The 13,651-nt window shown below is 36.2% G+C and overlaps 1 protein-coding gene and 1 pseudogene across 7 annotated transcripts in view; one reads left to right on the top strand and one right to left on the bottom strand.

The window, feature by feature from the left end:
* Window positions 1-13,651, top strand: part of STXBP5L (syntaxin binding protein 5L) — a 419,013-nt gene that overhangs the window by 144,575 nt on the left and 260,787 nt on the right. For all 7 annotated transcript variants that reach the window (XM_072613876.1, XM_072613875.1, XM_072613874.1 and 4 more), the window contains one exon: window positions 12,264-12,345. In XM_072613876.1, coding sequence (XP_072469977.1) covers window positions 12,264-12,345 — 82 coding nt within the window. The remainder of the gene's footprint in view (window positions 1-12,263; window positions 12,346-13,651) is intronic.
* Window positions 10,433-10,942, bottom strand: LOC140503286 (activated RNA polymerase II transcriptional coactivator p15 pseudogene; annotated as a pseudogene).

Here is a 13,651-nt window from a genome sequence, read left to right as displayed (position 1 = left end):
GTGTGTGTGTGTGTGTAATCCCTCCAACTCCTAGATACTGAAAAAAGTTTCAAGAGTTACAAATATTATCTTTCCATGTAGGAATGTAAACAGTTCAACTTTAGTAAGTCCCTTGTGATTTCTGTTTCCTGTTTACCTTTTCATACTTCTCTTGATTCTTGTGTTTGAAAGTCAGATTTTCTTTTCAGCTGTGGTCTTTTCATCAAGATTGCTTGAAAGTCCTCTTATTTCATTGAAAGACCATTTTCCCCCCTGAAGTACTATACTCAGTTTTGCTGGGTAGGTGATTCTTGGTTTTAATCCCAGTTCCTTTGACTTCTGGAATATCATATTCCAAGCCCTTTGATTCCTTAATGTAGAAGTTGTTAGATCTTGTGTTATCCTGATTGTATTTCCACAATATTCAAATTGTTTCTTTCTAGCTGCTTGCAATATTTTCTCCTTGACCTGGAAACTCTGGAATTTGGCTTCAATATTCCTAGGAGTTTCTCTTTTGGAATCTCCTTCAGGAGGTGATTGGTGGATTCTTTCAATATTTATTTTGCCCTCTGGTTCTAGAATCTCAGGGCAGTTTTCCTTGATAGTTTCATGAAAGATGATATCTAAGCTCTTTTTTTGATCATGGCTTTCAGGTAGTTGTCTGTCCCGGATCTATTTTGCAGGTCAGTTTGTTTTTCCAATGAGATATTTCACATTATCTTCCATTTTTTCATTTTTTTTTGGTTTTGTTTTGTAATTGCTTGGTTTCTCATAAAGTCATTAGCTTCCATCTGTTGCATTCTAATTTTTAAAGAACTGTTTTCTAAAGTGAGCTTTTGAATCTCCTTTTCCATTTAGCTAATTCTGCTTTTTAAAGCGTTCTTCTCCTCATTGACTTTTTGGACCTCTTTTGTCAGTTGAGTTAGCCTGTTTTTAAAGGTGTTATTTTCTTCAGCATTTTTTTGGGTCTCCTTTAGCAAGCTGTTGACTCACTTTTCATAATTTTCTTGCATCGCTCTCATTTCTTTACCCAATTTTTCTTCCTCCTCTCTCACTTGATTTTCAAAATCCTTTCTGAGCTCTTTCATGGCCTGGGACCATTGTATATTTATTTTGGATGTTTTGGATGCATAAGCCTTGACTTCTACGTCTTCCTCGAGGGCAAACATTGTTCTTCCTCATCAGAGGGAGAGAATACCTATTCACCAAGAAAGTAACCTTCTATAGTCTTATTTTTTTCCCCTTTTTTGGGCATTTGCCCAACCAGTTACTTGACTTTTAGGTCCTTTGTCAAGAGTAGGATATACTCTGGGGACCTGTAAGTTCTTAATTCCTCTAAGGTGGCACAGTCAAGGGAGAGGAGTTTACTCCTGGGCCTGGCTCAAGGCTGAGGTTCAGATCAGCTGCTCAATTCCCCCAGGAGCTTTAAGCTGAGGCTTTAGCAGTGGACCCTGACTGCTGCCCGGGGCACCTACTGCTGCTACTGCCGCTGCCACTGTCACTGTTACCACCTGGGGCTGGGGCTAGGGGAGGACTCTATTCCCTCCTCACTGGTTGGAAAAGCCCTCTCACTGACCTTTGACGCCTGTGGGTTAAGGGATCTACGAACTGCTGCTGCTGCCGGGATTTCACCCCCAAAGCCTATTCTGGTCCTGCTCTTCCTGGCATCCCCCAGCCAAGGCTGTGGTAGGCTCCACTCTGCGTCCAGTGCGACAGACTTTTCCCATCAGCCTTCCCAGGTCACCCTGGGCCAGAAATCTCCTTCACTCTGTTCTGTCGCTTCTGCTGCTCTAGAATTTGTTGAGAGTCTTTCTTTACAGGTAGTTTATGGGCCCTGGGAAGAGATAGAGTATGTGTGTCTTTCTACTCCACCATTTTGGCTCTGCCCCCTCTCTATATAATTTAAAAACTTATACTTCAACTTGTAGGAATGATGGGAATCTGTCAGTGGCATCTAAAAGTAAATTGAACAGTCTTCATCTAGTCACAAGACTTCGTTCATCTATGGTTGAGTTAAAAATTTCTTTCAGCAAGGCTTGAAATTAAAATCTGTCATGTATAATAGTTAATCAATAAATACAAAGAGAGAGAAAGAGAGAGAGGTAATATGCATGGTTATATAACTATATATATAATATGATTACCCTAAAACTTAATAAATTTACTTTTAAATGCTGTTCAGAAAATTTTTATCTTACTTATAATCTGTTTCTAAAATTTAAAAGTTCCTAAGGACTTTGTGAATATCCTATAATAATCAAGTGAAATTTTAAACGAAAAGTACTTTCTGAAAAGCTAATTAAACACAACTAATTTTTAGGATAATCTGGGTCTGTCTTTGCCTGAAATAATGTTATTAGGTGTCATAAAGAAAAATATTAATACTCTATTTTAGCACACATATGTTGGAAACAATTTTAATTAATTGAATATTATTCTAAATCTAAGCTATTTATGTTTTAGGGAGAGAAATGTCCAAAATGTCACACTCCTTCCAGACCCCAGACATGTCTCTATCCTCCCACAACAATTTGAACAAGGAAAAAATCACAATATCATAAAATATAATTTTGAGTTAACATTCCAAAATACTAGTTACTATTCAATTCCATCTTTATCCAATCCATTCACGCGCTGAAAGGGCCTCTTCCTTGAGATCAATGTGACATCATTTCTGAGTAACTTGAAGGTACTTTCTTTATAGGCCAATCCCTTCAGAGGATGGGGAAGGCAAGGATCTAAATAAGGGAAGAAATGTTCGGTTATCTCTCTTAATTCATTTAAGGGGAAGTCTTAGTTTTTGTTTTATTCACTTTCCTAAACAGAAAAGTCTAGAAACAGAGAAAGTATTTCCTAATGTTTCAGTTTAGCTAAAAAAGTTTTGATGTGTTTCCACAATCAGTCACATGAGTTCTTCTTCCTTCACATGTTTTATTATGCCAAAAAGCAATTTTCCCTTCTATGAATACAATTAACCTGAATTGTCTTTATCTTAAAGTGACATAGATAGCCCTTTTCCTCTGATTTATTTTCAAAGTGCCAGCTAAATTTTATTTAATGTGCATAGAATTAATAATTTAATTTAAAATTTCAAATAATTTAAAAAATCTAAAATGCTTTTGTTAAAAAAAAATGCCTTGGTATGTACACACAGACATAAATATCTTTTTACTTTATTTCCCTCAAGAAGCCTTGATTTAATAGGTGTAGGTATTACTTTTCACTTTTGCAAATTGCAGTTCTATTATACATTTGTAGACATTCTCCTTGACTTTATATCACTTGGAGTAAACTTATTGGTAAAGAACCTTTCCATATTCATCTAAGTTGATTTTTATGCAACAGATATAGTTGGAACCCATGCTTTATACCTTTCCAACTTGGTATAGAACCTGTCAGAGCTTGTGTTTTCTTGGTCTAACCATTGACAACTCTGGTTCACCTCCATGCTGCTGGAACAGGCCGTTCAAGTGACATACTTTAACATTGTTTTAATTTCTATTTAATTTTCCTGAAATGCCTTTTTCTCACTACACAAAAATTTCCTTAAAATATTATAGGCTCTCATTGGCTACACTCCAAATTCCTTAGCCTGACATTTCTGGAAGTCCATAATCTGGTCCAATCTTATCTCCCCCTAGTCTCCAACTAAAGTCCTCTACTCTAGCCAGACTTCTTTCTTCATTATCTAGTCCAAACTCTATATTCAGTTTTGACTACAATCCTTCACTCATGTCTTAATCTTGCCTCCAGCAATTTAATTTTTATCCATCCTCTGAGCCTTAACCAATTATTCTAACCAGCATTAAGTCCCTATAAAATTATTATCTGTACCATTCATTTAGGCATTTAATCATGGATAGGGTTATTATCTTGCATCAACTCTAAGGTCCGTTTCAAGTAAAAAACTCCAGGAACCTGTGATACTATGATTTTTTTCATTAATATTATTGTAAGCATTTACTGTGTGCAAAGTTTTTCTATGAACTTACAGATAGATAGAAAGATACGACCCCTGTCCTCAAAGAATATACAGTTTTGTTGAGGGGGGTGTGGTATAACTAGATGCACATTAGTGTAATACAAAATGAAATGTAATAAATGCACAGAAGAGGTACAAATTACCATAAAACATTCAAAGAAAGAGTAATTCTGTCAAGAGGGGTCAAGGAAAATTTTCTGAAGGAAGTGACCTTAGAGCTGGATTGTGAAATGAGTGAGTGGAATTTGTTAGGCGACTGCTTGAAGAACCATCTTACTGACTAGTGCTTTGGAATGGAGGGATTGTGGTGGGAAAATAATTTTCCTCGATCCTCCTTGATTCAGAACTAACTTTTTCCTTGAAAAAAGAGAAGGGGCAATACCCCTAGCCCTCAAATCTCACATAAACTTTGGAATGCAAAATGTATAAGCCTTTCTCCAATCTTTAGAAGCTAAAGAGCAGACTGAGATTCAACCAAGAAGGAACCTAATAGACTAGTTAGTCTAAAAACTGTTAAAGAATGAGATCTTGTGGGGAATTTGCCCTTTTCTTTCCTCCCTCTCCCTTCCCCTTCTTTCCCTTTTCCCTCTTGTGCCTTTTTCTCTTTCCCTTTTCTCTCTTTCCTCCCTCCACCTTTCCCCTCCATTCTTCTCCCTTCCCCTGTCTTCTTACTACCTATCTTCATTTGCAACTAAATAGTTGTTATATAAGTTGTTTTTCTGTAATAGCATAAGAACTTGAGTATCTCCAAAAATTGATAAACAACTACTAATAATGTATGTCCCTCAGATTTGTTAAATAATTGCTGATTGTGCGTGTCCCATATTTGGTCAATAATTGATAAGTATTTACTCATGCCCTCACTGGATCACTGCCTTGTCATGGTGGAGGGGCTTGCATAACTCAATGAAACTATGACCTGTGCTATGTAGGGTTCCCCAAGACAGACAGGTCATAGTGGAGAGTTCTGACAAAAAAGGAAATAGCAAAGCACTCCAGTCTTTGCTAAGAGAACCCTGTGGATAGTAAACAGTAAACATGAGCTTGGACGGACTTCAGGGATAGTGGAGGATGAAAAGACCTGGTGTGCTGTGGGGGTCGACAAGAGTTGTACATGACCAAACAACTGAACAACAACAAAAATTTACCAGTGACATCAGGAAACTAAAGCTTTGATTGATGATATCCTTTCACCATAAGCTTAGGTAATTAATCATCAATCAAAACATAGATGTAGTTTGTATACTCCATTTGGTATAACTGTAAAAGAAACCCAAAAGGCCCTCCTAAGCATCCTGCTTCTATGTCACAACTCAGACAGGTTTCTGTATTTTCCACACTTGGAAATTCATGTTCACTAGAGAGTAATGTTGAGGTACGGGGATTGCCAGAATGCCATTTCAGAGGAACACGTATCTTCTAGAGGGAACCTTGCCTTGAGCACCAGTGATTTACCAGAACCTTTAGGAATCAGATTCATAGTGTGTTCCTTGAGGCGATAATGTTTTCATTGTTGAATAGTATTAAGTAATCCTTGATTGCATGCATTGGTTAGTCTTATTTGTGTTCCTAAGCCATAATAAGCATACCTAATGGTAAATTGGTATAAATTGAAATAAAGGCATATTCCATTCCATTCCATTCCATTCTAACATGTGCAGAGTATTAATTAAGATTGCTTGTCTGGTATGGAGAAGAGAACCTGGAGATAACTTCTTTCTGGAGCAAGCTTCTGTACTCCTCTTGCCCCATTTCCAAATTTCTGCTTGACTTGGAGCTAAGAAGCCTGTGTGTTCTTATGTAAAGGCAGACCTACCTGAGCCAGAAGAAGCAATGTATAAATTCTACCTTACTTGGAGGAAGTATTTTGTTTCTTATATATTTCAGGTTATTGTTCTCAACTTTTACCATATGAGATTTATAGCTGTAAGACTTTTTGTTTACTCTAAAGCAAAGATAGGTAAACTATGACCTGGCGACCACATTTGTCCCATTGAGGCTCAGAATGGGTTTTGCATTTTAAAATAAAGTTTTATTTTATTTAAAAAATGTAAAAAAACATTGTTAGTTCCAGGTCCTACAAAAAAAGATAGCTGGTTGGATTTGACCCTTAGCCATAGTTTTCCTCTGAAAGACTAGCTGAGTGTGGTCTTCCAGAAGATTCATTACTAAGAAGAGATATTGAAGAAATCAGGGTCTTTCCCAAGAGCTCATTATAAAGATGATATTCCATTAAATTTCTTAGATGACAAGATATAATAGTGAGGGCAGAAGAGGTTACTCTGTCTGAACATCACTTTTGTATTTTGTTACCCACTATACCTGCCTGGAAGAACATTTAAATGTTTTGTTGGTTTTTTTGGGGGAATTTTTATGTTTTAGTGTAGTAGTGTGGGCCACTAAGAGAAAAATTTGAGAAACATTTAAAAACAGGTAATATTAAGATGGGTTATAAATAGTTACAGTGGTTAAATTAATTCCTTTGAATTCTGTGGGAAATTTTCTTTATCATTTTGATTCCGTCCATGTGGCTCCCCAGAGTGGGATCATGTGTCCACAAGTGCTCTTGTCATGGAGAAGACAAATTATCCCATTTCCACATAGACTTACAGAGAGTCTCTTTTTTAACAGAAACAACTTTTGACAAAGAAATTGAAAAATCAGGCTGACAGTAAATTAATTTTGTTTGTATTCATTATGTTTAATTATTATCAAAAAATGTATTCATTTAATATGCTAACAAGTCTTTAATTATCACTCCTTAACTTAAGAGTTAAACTTTTATATACTTAGGAGAACTTATCTAAAGAGCTGAAAGATAAATTATAGGGTTTTCCACGGAGTAGAACTCTTATACCTTAAGATTCATGAATGCGAACATTTCTTTAAAATAATTATAGAGACTGCATACACCATTTAAAAATATAAAGCACAAATTGTGAACACTTGAAAATATATATTAAATTGATTAATAAATTGCTACTTTACAAATTTGCTTTATAGATCCTGAAATTATACTTTAAGGTCTTTACAAAAACTATATTGTATCACAATTTTTTCCTCATTTAGTTGATTCTACTTAAGTCTTTTAAAATTATAGTGACTTATGTAGTGAGGGGACATGGGTCTTATATCCAGTTGTAAACTCACTCTTTATTTTCTAATGCATTAGTAAAATTCCATGACACTTCTAAGTGACTAGCTGAAATTTTGTCATCAGTGGCAAAAAGACTTTCTGTTAAGGTATAGAAAAATTGATTAGATTACCAATGAGTGACACTGCCATACTGTTTTCCACATATAAATTTCTTTCTAGATTGAGGGTCTCTGAAGAGTTAGATTGGCTGGGAGGAGCCAAGATGGTGGAGAAGAAAGATACACATATGCTAGCTCTGAACCCACAGCCCATAAAATGCCTGTAAAGAAGAACTCCCAACAAATTCTGGAGCAGCAGAAGTCACAGAACAATAGAGCAGAGGAGATTTCTGTTCTAGAGAGACGTGAAAAACTGACGCGAAAGCTCCATCGTGCCTGGACCCGCAGCAGAGCCCAGCCCTGCCTTGGCCATGTGGCACCGAGAGGAGCAGATCTGAGCAGGCTTCAGGGGTAGAATCTCCAGCAGCCTCACAGGTCCCTCCACCCATAGGTGCCAAAGGTCAGTGAGAGGGTCTTTTCAGCTCACTGAGAGGGGAGTGGGGTGTCCCCATGACTCAGGCCCCCTTGGGAGGCAGCAGCGGAGGTGGCAGCAGACAGGGGCTCCCAAAGCAGGCAGGAACTTGGATCCATTGTTGAAGGTCTCCACGTAAACCCCCTGAGGGAACTGAGCCCCGTGTGATGGCCCTGCCCCCATCAGAGCACCTGAACTTAATCTCACACTGAATAGCAGCCCCACCCAGCTGAAGCACTAAGGCTGGGAAGCACCATTTAAATCTTAGACCCCAAGCTCTTGCTGGGTGGATCTGGAGGCGAGGTGGGTGTGGAGAGGACACTCAGAAGTCAAGTAACCTGCTGGGAAAATGCCGAGAAAAGGGGGATAAAAAAATAAGACCATAGAAGGTTACTTTCTTGGTGAACAGATATCTCCTCCCCTCCTTTCTGAGGAGGAAGAACAATGCTTACCATCAGGGAAAGACATAGAAATCAAGGCTTCTGTATCCCAAACATCCACAATAAATATTCACTGGGCTCAGGCTATGGAAGAGCTCAAAAAAGATTTTGAAAATCAAGTTAGAGAGGTGAAGGAAAAACTGGGAAGAGAAATGAGAGAGATGCAAGAAAAGCATGAAAACCAGGTCAACACCCTGCTAAAGGAGACCCAAAAAAATGCTGAAGAAAATAACACCTTGAAAAATAGGCTAATTCAATTGGCAAAAGAGGTTCAAAAAGCCAATGAGAAGAAGAATGCTTTCAAAAGCAGAATTAGCCAAAGGGAAAAGGAGGTTCAAAAGCTTACTGAAGAAAATAGTTCTTTCAAAATTAGAATGGAACAGATGGAGGCTAATGACTTTATGAGAAACCAAGAAATCACAAAATAAAACCAAAAGAATGAAAAAATGGAAAATAATGTGAAATATCTCATTGGAAAAACAACTGACCTGGAAAATAGATCCAGGAGAGACAATTTAAAAATTATGGGACTACCTGAAAGCCATGGTCAAAAAAAGAGCCTAGATATCATCTTTCATGAAATTATCAAGGAAAACTGCCCTGAGATTCTAGAATCAGAGGGCAAAATAAGTATTCAAGGAATCCACCTATCACCGCCTGAAAAGAGATCCAAAAAGAGAAACTCCTAGGAACATTGTGGCCAAATTCCAGAGTTCCCTGGTCAAGGAGAAAATATTACAAGCAGCTTGAAAGAAACAATTCAAGTATTGTGGAAATAAAATCAGGATAACACAAGATCTAGCAGCTTCTACATTAAAGGATCGAAGGGCATGGAATATGATATTCTAGAAGTCAAAGGAACTAGGACTAAAACCAAGAATCACCTTCCCAGCAAAGCTGAGTATAATACTTCAGGGGAAAAAATGGTCTTTCAATGAAATCAAGGACTTTCAAGCATTCTTGATGAAAAGACCAGAGCTGAAAAGAAAATTTGACTTTCAAACAGAAGAATCAAGAGAAGCATGAAAAGGTAAACAGCAAAGAGAAGTCATAAGGGACTTTACTAAAGTTGAACTGTTTACATTCCTACATGGAAAGACAATATTTGTAACTCTTGAAACTATTCAGTATCTGGGTAGTGGGTGGGATTACACACACACACACACACACACACACACACACACACAGACAGAGAGCACAGAGTGAATTGAATAGGATGGGATCATATCTTAAAAAAATGAAATTAAGCAGTGAGAGAGAAATATATTGGGAGGAGAAAGGGAGAAATGGAATGGGGCAAATTATCTCTCATAAAAGAGGCAAGCAAAAGACTTTTTAGTGGAGGGAAAAAGAGGGGAGGTGAGAGAAAAACATGAAGTTTACTCTCATCACATTCGACTAAAGGAAGGAATAAAATGCACCCTCATTTTGGTATGAAAACCTATCTTACAATATAGGAAAGTGGGGGAGAAGGGGATAAGCAGGATGGGGGGGGATGATGGAAGGGAGGGCAATAGGAGGAGGGAGCAATTTGAAGTCAACACTCTTGGGGAGGGACAGGATCAAAAGAGAGAATAGAAGCAATGGGGGGGTAGGATAAGATGGAGGGAAATATAGTTAGTCTTACACAACATGACTATTATGGAAGTCATTTGCAAAACTACACAGATATGGCCTATATTGAATTGCTTGCTTTCCAAAGGGAATGGGTGGGGAGGGAGGGATGAAGAGAAGTTGGAACTCAAAGTTTTAGGAACAACTGTCGAGTACTGTTCTTGCTACTAGGAAATAAGAAATACAGGTAAAGAGGTACAGAAAGTTATCTGGCCTTACAGGACAAAAGAGAAGATGGGGACAAGGGAAGGGAGGGATGACAAAAGAGAGGGCAGATTGGTGATAGGGGCAATTAGAATGCTCGGTGTTTTGGGGTGGGGAGAGGGGACAAATGGGGAGAAAATTTGGAACCCAAAATTTTGTGAAAATGAATGTTAAAAGTTAAATAAATAAATTTTTAAAAAAAGAATTAGGTTGGCCCTTTATAAGATTAGTTGTTTAATAAATAGGAAGAGTTATTGTTTCTTTATTTAGTATCATCATAACATCATAGGCTTAGTATTGGGTGGGATATTAGAGGTTATCTCATCTAGCCCCTGATGTTGCAGATGAGAAAGCTAAGGCCAGAAGTGAGGTCACATACTTAAGAGCACACAACAAAGAAGTGGCAGAGCTAAGATTTGAACTTAGATTCTTTGGTGATTCTTATGGTTGCTGATATTAAAATTGTCTGAGCCCTTTCTTGGCACATTACACATTCTTTTTGTTTTTCACTCAGGATACACTTTTAATGCACTTTAAAAAAAAGATTCATCTTACAAATTGTTTTGCAATCCAGATATACAACAGCTTGGAAAACAAATAGTTTGGAAAACAAAAGCCAATGTAAAAAAGACTGATTAAAACAACTAAAACAGTACAGGTTTCATATGGCTCTGATTTTAGTTTTCTTACTGCATCATCAACATCAGAAATCTGTTTCTTCAGCTGGCTCCATTGTTTTGGATTTAAAGAAATATCTTTTCTATGAGGCTTCATTTTACGTTGCTGGTCCATCCAGTATTCTCTAATATCAATTAGGACTTTTCCTTTAAAATACTAAACACTGACATATCTCATTTTTCCAATCTGGAAAGTATGGTCATCTTGGCTGCTGCTTTGCTTGGAAGAAGCTGGTGCTTTTGAGCTTTTTTCTGTCTTTTGCTTCTCTATAGGTTTTTCTGGAAGAGCTTGCTTTTTTCTCATTGCCTCTTTGTCAATTTCACTGTCAGAGTCACTCCCAAATGAGCTTGAAGAAATAAGTTCATTTCATTTGGGCATCGCTCCGTTCCTGAAACCACACGCTCTGCTGTTAGCTTGGGAGTCACACTACATGTTTCTTCATGGTGGATAATGAGTCCCCTAACTTCTTAACCAAGAAGTATTTTAGTGGTACTGTATTTGTACAATTCCTGTGTATGTCTTGGTAGATGGATTCCTTAATATTTTATACTTTCTGTGATTGTTTTGGAAGGAATTTCTCTATCAAAATCCTGTTAGATTTTGTTGGTAATATATGGAAATGATGATTTGTGTGTTTATTTTGCATACTCTTCTTATGCTAGAGTTATTTTCAGTTAATTTATTTAATTGACTTTTTGGGGTTCTCTATGTAGAGTATCATATCCTCTGCAAAAAAACAAGATTATTGTTTCTTCTTTGCCTATGGTTTTGTCCTTTTTCTTATTTTATTGCTATGATTGGTATTTCTATCTGTTAAATAATGGTGGTGATTATTAATATCTTTTTCTCTCTGACTTGATTGGAATGGCTTCTGGTTTATCTCTGTTATATGTAATCCTGATTCTTAGTTTTATATAGATAATGATTTACCATATTAAGAAAATATCCATTTATTCCTATGCTTCTTAGCGCCTTTAACAGAAATGGGTGTAACATTGGAAGTTTTTTCTGTTTTGATATAATCATATGACATTGATTTTTTATTACTGTAATTTGTTATGTTTATTGTTTTCCCAATACTAACCCAACTGTGTATTACTGGTATAAATGCTGCTGGGCGAAGTGTATAATCTTTTGATATATCTCTGTAGCCTCTTTGTTAAAACTTCATTTAAAATTTTTTCAACATTTATTAGGAGTACTGACCTGTAGTTTTTTTTCTCTGATTTGTTTCTTCCTGGTTTAGTTATTAAGAAAGTACCATAGAAAGAATTGGGTCGGATTCCTTTTTCTGTTTTTGAAGTTTATATAACATTAGAATTTACTGTTCTTTGAACGTTTGATTTCCTTGTAAATCCATCTGGTCTTATTTGTTTTTAAATGTTTCTTTGGGAGTTCATATAGGGGGAAGTTCAATTTCATTTTCTGAAATTGTAATTCACTTTAATTCTAATTGTATTATCTCTACCTCCCCCAACAGGGATCTTAAATTGAAATTTATTATGTGTTGCCAGGGTAAATTGAAATATTTTAATAAATGAAATTTAAATTTAATAAGGGAAAGCCAATATTTTACTCTGTTCTTAATAAAAATTAGAATATTTTAAAAGCAAAAATTAATTACTGAATAGATTCCTTTTTAAATTTTTTGTGATCTCACTAATAACATTTTTAGAATCCTTAACTTTGACTGTAACAGATTGGGCAGGCCTGGCGTTGATTGTTATTGTCAGCATGAAAGTGGTGCAGCAGTGCTGCAGCTTCAGTTCTTAATCAATGAGGTAAGGATTTGTTGACAGTTAGTACATAATTTTGTTCAAACCTACATCATCTAGTTAATTTTAAATGGATTTAAAAAAAAAAAAAGCTTTACATAACATTTTCAGGAATGTGTACTGTGCATAAAGCAAGGTGCCTTTGTATTAGTTAATTAACCTTTTCTACTTTAAGAGAAATAGAATCTAAATAGCTGAAGTTTTCATTGTTGAACATTTAGCCTAATGTTTAGATGCAGGCATTTAAGTAGTTACATTGGAGTTGGTTCACTTATTGTCTTTCACCTATTGGTAGTTTGTTATCCAGCCTTCAGCGTGTTTAATCCTCTATCTACCCAAGAAATCAATTACCTTTTCTATCTTTGTAGCTTCCCTCTTTTGATTCTGTGTATCTGTGTATTTCTGAATCTCAGCATATCAATGTTTGTATTTGCATAGATACCATAAAAATTGAATGTCCCTTGGTTAATAGACCCAGGTTAGCACTGCTAAATCAATGCCAGACAAGAAACAGAAATCCCTGACTTTCCCAAGCACTTCTTGATTCAAATGTGGCACCATCCAGAGCCCCTTGAAAGGGCAAGACATTCATTCATATAATTTTGGATCTGGAAGTGATTTCTAGAGATCATCTCTTCAACTGCTTAAAGAAACTGAGACTCATTTAGGTCTTGACTAAGGTCACATATCTAGTTAGTTACAGAAATGGTGCTAAAACAAATATGTACTGACTACTCCCCTGTGTTCCTTGGTAGCACCTTAGAAATTTGTCATGCTGCCATGGGAACCTAGTAGTTGGAGTCCTGTGCCATGGGGAAAAGTGATGGGCTATTGAGTGCCTTCTTGGGCAGGTTCCATGTTCATTTCATTATGTATGTGTGTCTATATGTGTGTGTGTGTGTATATATTATATATATGCACACCCATATACAGATATACACATATATAAATATGTGTGTCTATGTGTATATATATTTTTAAATCAATAAAGAAAAGAGAAAAAAGTACTTGAATCATGTTTTGAGACATATATCCTTTTACTACATTTCTCGTAATGGACAAGGGTTCCTTGGATTGTCAAAACAGTGAGAACTGTGCTGAAGTTTCCTATGTTAGAGTAAAGATACTTATTTCCTAACTATGTAGGTAATAGTTTCTATTAAAGAGTTCAGTGTTATCTGCATTGATTCAGTTTTAAAAATTTTATTTAAGTAGTTATCCAAAGTATAATAAAAAATTAAAGATAAAATGTTTTAGAAATAGATTAAATATTTTTTCTTTTTTTTTTGAGAAGTAGCATAGTTAATCTTTT

This window comes from Notamacropus eugenii, chromosome 5 (assembly GCF_028372415.1).
Source record: "Notamacropus eugenii isolate mMacEug1 chromosome 5, mMacEug1.pri_v2, whole genome shotgun sequence".
Classification (NCBI taxonomy): Eukaryota; Metazoa; Chordata; class Mammalia; order Diprotodontia; family Macropodidae; genus Notamacropus; species Notamacropus eugenii.
The sequence above is the reverse complement of the archived record's forward strand: the minus strand, read 5'-3'. Positions and strand labels throughout refer to the sequence as shown.